Consider the following 8,824-nt stretch of genomic DNA (forward strand, 5'->3'; position numbering starts at 1 on the left):
ATTATCATTCATACCAGTAGTAAGATTACAGTTATGAAATAGCAACAAAAATAATTTTATGGTAGGGGGTCATCACAACATGAGGGACTGTATTAAACCATCACAGCATTAGGAAGAACCACTGCTCTAGAGAATATTCCCTCACAAAATTTTAGAATGCAGATTCAACTAGTTACACTGCTTGTGGTAGTATAACTAGTGTGGATGCTATGGAAATCAGTATGGGGGGGTTCTTCAAATATCTGAATCATTATTTTGAACTCTACTTTACTGACTTTACAAATGAGATACAATGACTGATACCATAAATATTATGTAGACACTTAAGGAAAATGTTTAGTTATGTTTCATCACAGCTATATTGACAGCTAGTCTTTTTTCCTGATGTCATTTTCTCTATGTATTTGTGTATATAGATATCTGGTGTTATGTTGTCACAATGGATCTTCCAGTGATTTTGTGTTATTGTTTACTATTATGACTACAGATATAAAAATAAATTGTAATTTCAAAGTTAAAAAACACTTACTAAAACTGGAATAATATTATAGCCCAGTCTAGGAAATTTATAAAAAAGGTTTTATCATTATGTCACAGAGATTTTTTTCTCATCCATATTTATTTAAGCACTGTTTATAGTCACTGAATTGTGAAGTCATTGAATTGGCCTACAATAAATCAACTGATAAATGAATAAAAATGGTGGTATATATGGGGCTTTATTGGTAGTTTATTAAATTGAGATTTACTCAGCCATTGAAAAGTACAAAATATTGCCATTTCCATGAAAACAAATAAAATTAGAGATTATGATATTTAGTGAAATAAGCCAAATGCAGAAAGCAAATATATTTTCATGTGGAAAGAAGAGTGATGAACAACCTACAGAACGGAAAAAAAAAGTGTTATCTGTACATCTGGAACATATAAAGAGTTCAAAATTTAAACACACAAATAGTCTTGAGATAATGTCACCAGTAAATGGAAAATGACATGAATACTCTTTCATATATATTTATATGTATATATACATAATGTGAAAATAGAATGGAGCATATTTGAAAAGAAGAATGGGAGTTAGTTGATGTGGTCAAAATACTTGCTATGTGTAAATAATGTAAATTGGGTACCCATCAATTTGTACAATGAATATATACTGATAAAAATTAAGGAATATTTATTCATAGATTCAAATATATTTTACAAATACAATTTAAGAGACCGATTGTATTTCATGATAGATATTTTAGCATTTTAATTTACCAAGAAAATCATGTTTTACATCTTTTACATAAAGCATCACAATGTAATTAAAGTGCCAAATTAATAATATTAATTGTACATTTTAATGGATTAAGTGTAATATTTCCACACTTCCATCAAGAGTGCACTGATTAAATCCAGCTATAGCGATCTTTCTAATCCTTGGAAACCAAGAATCTACTATAAGTTGGAACATTTTATTATCAGGTCTGAGGAAGCACTCATAGTACTTGTCTTTCTGATTCTCAGTTATTGCACTTAATACAGTGTTTCACTTTGCTGCTAACTAGAGGATTTCAATTTTTTAATTAGATATTTTATTTATTTACATTTCAAATGCTATCCTGAAAGTTCCCTATACCCTCCCCATGCCCTGCTTCCCTACACACCCACTCCCACTTCTTGGCCCTGGCATTCCCCTGTACTGGGGCATATAAACTTTGCAAGACCAAGGGGCCTCTCTTCGTTCTTGATTTTCTTGTGTTTTGCAAATTGTATCTTGGGTATTCTAAGTTTCTGGGCTAATAGAGGATTTCAATTTTTGATGAATGAATAATAATTTATTACTCCATATTCATTATATATTGTATAGAATGATATCCTCTGAACATAGCCATCATCATCTTCATCAGAACAACAGTGACTACTTGCAAAAGACAGATCAGTCCTATGTATGCAGAACCCTAACCTGAGATTCAGCCACTCTTGCCTGCATGTCTCAGCCAGCTGTATGTAATTCTTTCCTAATTACACTCAATCTCATGGCCTTAGGAGGTGCTAAGGAATACAGAATATTATTGTTTAATTAAAAAGAGGACGCCATCTATCTAGCAGTAGAGCAAGACTTGTTGGTTTTTCAATTGCTTTATGGTCATCCATGCTCCTGTAAGTAAATGACTCATTCATTGCTATATAATTAAACCCAATAATCTCACTGGTTTCCTAAGCAGGACCTTGATGAAGTCATACTTTGGTGTGCAACTCTTCCTTTTATCTTGGAGGCAAGACCTTTGCTCATATCTCCCCAGAAAAAGTTCATGCCATATACATTCATCTTTTAAAGAGCATGTAAGCTGATTCCACATATGTTATTGTCAGTACTGTTACAGTAAATATACTCATACTAGAATTTGTAAAGCGATTCCATTTTCTTAGGATGTACACCCAAAAGTGGGATAGTTAAGGAAAGGAACTTTAGTTTATCCTGTTTTTAGTGTTTTCATTTTAAAGTGACACACCATTTTTACAGTAGTTTGCTTTCCTTCCAGTAGCATGCAAGGGTCCCCTTTCTTCCCTTATATCCTTGCTGGCACTTCTTATACTTTTTTCTTTTTCTCAGCAATTCTGATGGGGGATAAGATGGTATGTTAAAGTTTTGGTTTTCATTTTATTGATAGCCATTGATATTGAACATTTTAAAATTTTGTTTGTTGGCTGTTCTATATATTCTTTTAAGAAATGTTTATTCAAATCATCAGCCCAAGTTAAAAAAATAGATTATTTCTGATTGTTGAGTTTTTCTGAATTATTGAGACACTACTAATGTTATTGATATTAATCCTCTGGCACATGAATGGCTGACAATTTCTCTCATTCTAAAAGTTTCCGCTTCATTTTGTTGTTTCCTTTGCTGAACAGAAACTGTTTGGTTTGATGTAATCTTATATGTCAATTCCTGGTTTTGCCTCCTGTGTTTTTAGTCCCATTGTTACCTATTCCATTATCTTGAAATGTATTCCATATAACATAAATATAACAAGCACTCAAAATTACAGGAAAAACTAAGTGCCTCTATGACCCAATAACTTATTCCTATGACATCTACCTGGGGCTGAGCTTGTAGCACTGGCTGACCCTTTTTGTGGGGTATTACTTATTCAAGTTGCAGCCATAGTTTTATGGAGATTGTGTAAAGAAATGATTTTGCTTTGACCTAACTTCCCAGCCATTGGGTTGGCTGTCCATGGCATGCTTTCTCCTGTGAGAAATACTCCAAAGATGTTGCAACTCATAAGATTCTTACTTTATTAAAGTAAAAAATAGATGACTGTGAGCATCCGCTTCTGTATTTTCCAGGCATTGGCATAGACTCACAAGAGAGAGCTATGTCAGGGTCCTGTCAGTAAAATCTTTCTGGCATACACAGGGCCCCTAATGAAGGAGCTAGAGAAAGTACCCAAGGAGCTAAAGGGGTTTGCAACCCTATAGGAGGAACAATGATATGAACTAACCAGTATAACCAGTATTTCCACCCCCCCCCCCCAGAGCTGTGTCTCTAGCTGCATATGTAGCAGAGGATGGCCTAGTCAACCCTCAATGGGAGGAGAGGCCCTTAGTATTGTGAAGATCATATGCCCCAGTACAAGGGAATGCAAGGGCCAGGAGGCAGGAGTGGGTGGGTTGGGGTCCAGGGCAGGGGGAGGGTATAGGTGCTTTGGGGATAGCATTTGAAATGTAAATGAAGAAAATATCTAATAAAAAATTAAAATAAAAAATATTTTTTCAGCTGAAAAAGTTTAGCTATAGTAGCACAATTTCTCTTTGGTAGGACACAGCTGTTTAACTCTATCAAATAGATACTATTTAAGATTTCAGATTAAATTGTTTTAACCATATTGATTAACATTTATTTCAGTATTTTACTTATAATTATTGCATGTATGAGTGGGGGCACATAGATGCAATTTGAAGGCCAACAGTTTTACTCTCCCTTTCTATTGAAGGACTGAGGAATCAAACAGGTCATCAAACTTAAAGAGCAACTGCTTTCATGCATTGATTCATGTCACTGGCCTCATTTTACACATTTTATAATTAACAATTAAGATAGAGTAATGTAAATTATTTTATCTTTTAATCTTCTGTTTCATTTTGTTTTTGAGACAGTATCTCACTGTCCCGTGCTGTTTCCTCGCCGGCAAGAACGTGCACAGGACACAAGGATCCTTCTGCAGCCAATCTTTATTGCATATTGATGAGGTAGACAAAGAGCCGCAGAAAGGTGCTGCTTATATACACCCTAGCGTGGCGTGTCACTTACCCACAATCTCATTGATACGCCCCAGGGTGGGCTATGACTTGGTGCACATTACTCCAACACATGTGCACCATAACTTGTTCTTTGTTTAAGTGGCATAAGGCACTGTGGAAGCTGGCGCCATCTTGTGATGGCAAATGTCGCGTCTCTCCACATCTCCCCCTTTATGTTTTATTAAAACAAGGCTGGTCTAGGCCTCTGCAGTTATGTCCATCTGCTGTGGCTCCTGTTTTAGGTCGTTCCTCTAATGTCACGGCCTTACCCGTTATAGGGTAACCCTATCACCACCGGGCCCCATGTCTTAAGTTGGTATGTGCACGAGGAAAGGTGCCCGTCTCTGGATACCACAGTGACAATAACCGCTAGATGGCCTAGGGTGAACTCTACAAGCGAGGCCAGCCAGGTTTTAAGGAAAAATTTTAGCGGAGAAATCATGATCACCCTGTCGCATGCAATGAAGAAACCTCAGCGATGTGCAAGGGCTGATCAATGATCATTGAGTCTCTCTCATCCCAGTGCAATGGATCTTCAGATCCGTGGGGTGCAAGAGCAGAGAACTCAGATGCCAATTAAGTCTTAAGCATGGATAGCCAAATTTCAGGGGAGGCCCCTTGTTCAATGGCCACAATTGCTTGAGTGATCACGACCTTGTCACATTTCTGTTGAGATCTGAGCTTGCAGACCAACCAAAGCATGAACACTAGGCCACAACATCAGGCTGCCCCAAACAAAACAACTCCCACCCACTCTTAAAATAAGAAAAGGCTGAAGAAATCCAGGAGGAGAGTCCCTCTGTTAGCGACAGGTCCACTCGTGTTGAGTTGATAGCCAACACTGCTGCCCTCAGGGACTCAAGAGTCTCGTCAAATCCTTCTGACCAATTTCCTGCAAGATACAATGACAAATGCCTAGACAAATTATCTGCTCGGGTAAAATTTTCATACTGCACACTGGTAATGCAAAGCGCCCCCAATTTTCTTTCACATCCCAATTGGGCCATTTGAAAAAGAATATCCAATCTTTCCTCTACAAGATCGAGGCGTTGGTTAGCAACCATTAATCTGCCCTTCAACTGGGCACTAGCAGAGGTATGAAGATTAACAGCATCTGCCACTGTGGCTGACAATTGACTTAGGGCTGTGCCTGTTTGGACTGTGGTTGCCATGGCAACCCCAGCAGCTGTTGCAGCAACCGCACTAACAGAGATTGCCACCACAATGGCTGTAGTTATACCGAAATCTCTCTTCTGCCGGACAAGACTCATGATTGGTAACTTCTCTGGATCTGCCTCAACAGGCACAGGGATGAACGTTGGTAAATGTACCACTAAGGCTAAGAAATTAGTTCCATTCCAGCATTGTGTCAAAAAAACAAGTGACATTTGTACAATCTAACCATTCTGCATTATTTTGAAATTTAGCCAATATAAAGAAAAAATGGAGGATTGACACAGACTTCTACTGGAGAAGTAGTCATTTTTCTGATAACTCTATTAGATGTCACATTATCGAAATGAGTAGAGATATTGGAAAGTGTTGCAGAAACATTCAATATCTCATGAAAGGTTCCAGTCAGCAGTGCAAAGGCTGACAAACTGGTACTAGCACCTGCCTCATTATTTAAAATCCATTGGTAATATGGCCAAATATTTTCTTTCCCTGTAGCATCTCCTTTATCATACATTACAGCATAATCTAATGGTGATGACAAAACGAAACCCTTTGCTAATTCTTTCCGAGGAAAAACATTTGATTGACAAGGAGAAAAAACTATAGGAAATGTGAGGTCTGGATGGCACTAAGGCATGCTGCGTATAGCAGTAGCATTGCCAACAGGCTATCGTGATCTTTTGGGAATAGTCACATTTCCCTTTATCATGATAGTGGTGATGTTTATAGGTGAAGTTACATTATTTCCAACATCACCTGATCCTGATTGTGCTCCTTGAGCAATTTGCGTTAAAGCATTAAATAACACTCCAGAGCTCACTTTATTTTGGATAATGGGATCTGCCCAATTAGAGATAATCTTTTTCTTTAAAAATTATGCAGGGTGTAAAAGGTTTATCCACCTTATGCACAAAGCATAGTGTATAATTTAAATGAAAACTAGTACTCTTATACACCCGTGGCTCTTGAGGAGTTTGTCGTGCATAAGGCACATCCAAAAAACATTCCATTGCAAAAAACAAAGGCTAGGTAGAAGAATTGGAATGTACCGGTAAAGGTACTGGCCATGATATTACTATGTCCCACAAGGGTATACTTATCCCGGTCTCAATCATCAGGAGTAAGAGGATCATCTTGGGGTTCATTTTGCTCTTTTACGGTCCTTGTCAGTCGCGTCGGGACCCAAAATGGATTTTCTTCACCCTGTGGAAAAACACAAATAGCTCCCCGGGATCATAACACAAGTTATGATGGAAGAAGATATAAAGCTAATTAATCTTTTTAGTTTTAATTCTGTAGTGGATTTTTGTTTGTTTGTTTCTGGTGTTATATCAGCACATGAAATATATTTGGTAGAGAAGATGTAAAGTTTAATGTAAATTTCCTTAACTTTCATTCCAAATGCTTGTACTACTTAAATAATAAATATTATCTACTTAAATAATAAATATTATTTAATTAAATAATTAAATAAATAATTAAAATTACTTAAATAATAAATATTATCGAGTTGTCTCAGCTAAGACATTCCTTTTCAGGCCATTGATATGCACATTGATAAGATACTGCTCTTGCTACCGTGTTGAAGGTAGTGAAAATTGTAGAACTATTAGAATGTGATATTCTCCAATTTATACTATGTGACAGCCTAGCTCAGGGTCTCTGCTTAAGAGAGAGAAGTGTGTTTACAGTTGAAGCTGGCCCTGAAAATCTGATTGTCAATTGAGAAAATCACGCTCAGAGTCAGCTTTCTCTGTAATTGGTTAACACTCCACTTTCTCCATGTAATCAAGTAATAGAAAAATAAATGCAGAGTAAATAGAATTTCATGCTTGTGCAAGTCACTGGCAGAATCATCATTGGGTCATGCAAGAAGAGATGTTCTATGTTGAGAAAAAATTTCAGGAATAGAAACATTTTATTTCAGTTTCTCTTATTTAACCAATTTGGTTTTTGAAAGGCTGATATTTACAGACAGACTGGGAAGGAAAGTACTTTGAACCCATCTTTGGGTCCAGATGAGTTATTTCAATTTATCAATACTTATTTATTTATGCAGATTTGAATATCAGGTTAATTTATACATAATAGCATAAGGGAATATTGCAACCCAACTGCTGCCAGTAAAAATTATGAATCATATTTGTTGGAAAAGAGGTGAAATAAAAAAACCTTAATATTAGAAAATAAATGACCTTAATTCTGTTGTCTCTCTCCTAATCACTTTTTCTGATTACATATACTAGTTTTCTATAGTTGAAGTAACAAATTATGTAGTACTAGTTACCTTTGCATAACTATAGCAGGATACCCAAGAAAGGCAGCTTAAAATGAGGTAAGACTTATTTTGGCCTGCTAATTGTTCATTATTGTTTTTGTTTTTGTTTTCTGAACCTGTACTGAGGCAGAATATCACCATAGCAGGTGATATATTGTGAAATAAAGTGATTCTCCTAGATGTTAATATGTAGAAGTGTGAAAATAGATCCATACATACTACCCTGCACAAAACTCAAGTCCAAGTGGATCATGGACCTCAACCTAAAATCAGATACATGAAATCTCATAGAAGAGAGAGTGGGAAATACCCTTGAACATCTTGGTACAGGAGAGTAGTTCCTGAACAGAACACAAGTTGCTCAGGTTCTAAGATCAACAATTGATAAATGGAAACTCATGAAACTGCAAAGCCTTTGTAAGGCAAATGACACTGTCAATAGGACAAATCAGTAGGCCATAGATTGGGAATGAATCTTCACCAACCCTATATCTGAACAGAGGGATAATATCAAAAATTTACAAAGAACTCAATAATTTAAAAACCAACAACCAAAATAACCCAATTAAAAATGGGGTACAGAACTGAACAGAGAATTCTCAATAGAGGAATCCCAAATAGCTTAGAGGCACTTAAAGAAATGTTTAAAGCATTCAGTCATCAGGGAAATGCAAATCAAAACAACTCTGAAGTTCTATCTTAAACCCATCAGAATGGCTAAGATAAAAAAAACCTCATCCTGAGTGAGGTAACCCAATCACAAAAGAACTCACATGATATGTACTCAACGATAAGTGGATATTAGCCCAGAAACTTAGAATACCCAAGATACAAGATACAATCTGCAAAACACATGAAACTCAAGGATAATGATGAGGAAAGTCATCTTTTCTCCTTCTTAGAATTGGGAACAAAACACCCATGGAAGGAGTTACAGAGACAAAGTTTGGAACTGAGACGAAAGTTGGGCCATCTAGAGACTGCCATACCCGGGGATCTATCCCATAATCAGCCCCCAAACGCTGATACCATTGCATACACTAGCAAGAGTTTGCTGAAAGGACCCTGATATAGCTG

General features: G+C 36.6%; 1 protein-coding gene across 1 annotated transcript; it reads right to left on the reverse strand.

The window, feature by feature from the left end:
* Nucleotides 1–4,700: 4,700 nt before the first annotated feature.
* On the reverse strand, nucleotides 4,701–5,931 carry LOC110286466. Its single transcript, XM_021152789.1, has one exon. It carries the CDS (start codon nucleotides 5,679–5,681, stop codon nucleotides 5,001–5,003), a length of 681 nt encoding a protein of 226 aa, XP_021008448.1. The 5' UTR covers nucleotides 5,682–5,931; the 3' UTR covers nucleotides 4,701–5,000.
* Nucleotides 5,932–8,824: the final 2,893 nt, after the last annotated feature.

The sequence above is a fragment of the Mus caroli genome, chromosome X, assembly GCF_900094665.2.
Source record: "Mus caroli chromosome X, CAROLI_EIJ_v1.1, whole genome shotgun sequence".
In the NCBI taxonomy this organism is placed as follows: Eukaryota; Metazoa; Chordata; class Mammalia; order Rodentia; family Muridae; genus Mus; species Mus caroli.

Excerpts from the sequence above, each read along its gene's own strand:
- LOC110286466 (XM_021152789.1), bottom strand. The coding sequence starts at position 5,681 with ATGTCACTTGTTTTTTTGACACAATGCTGGAATGGAACTAATTTCTTA.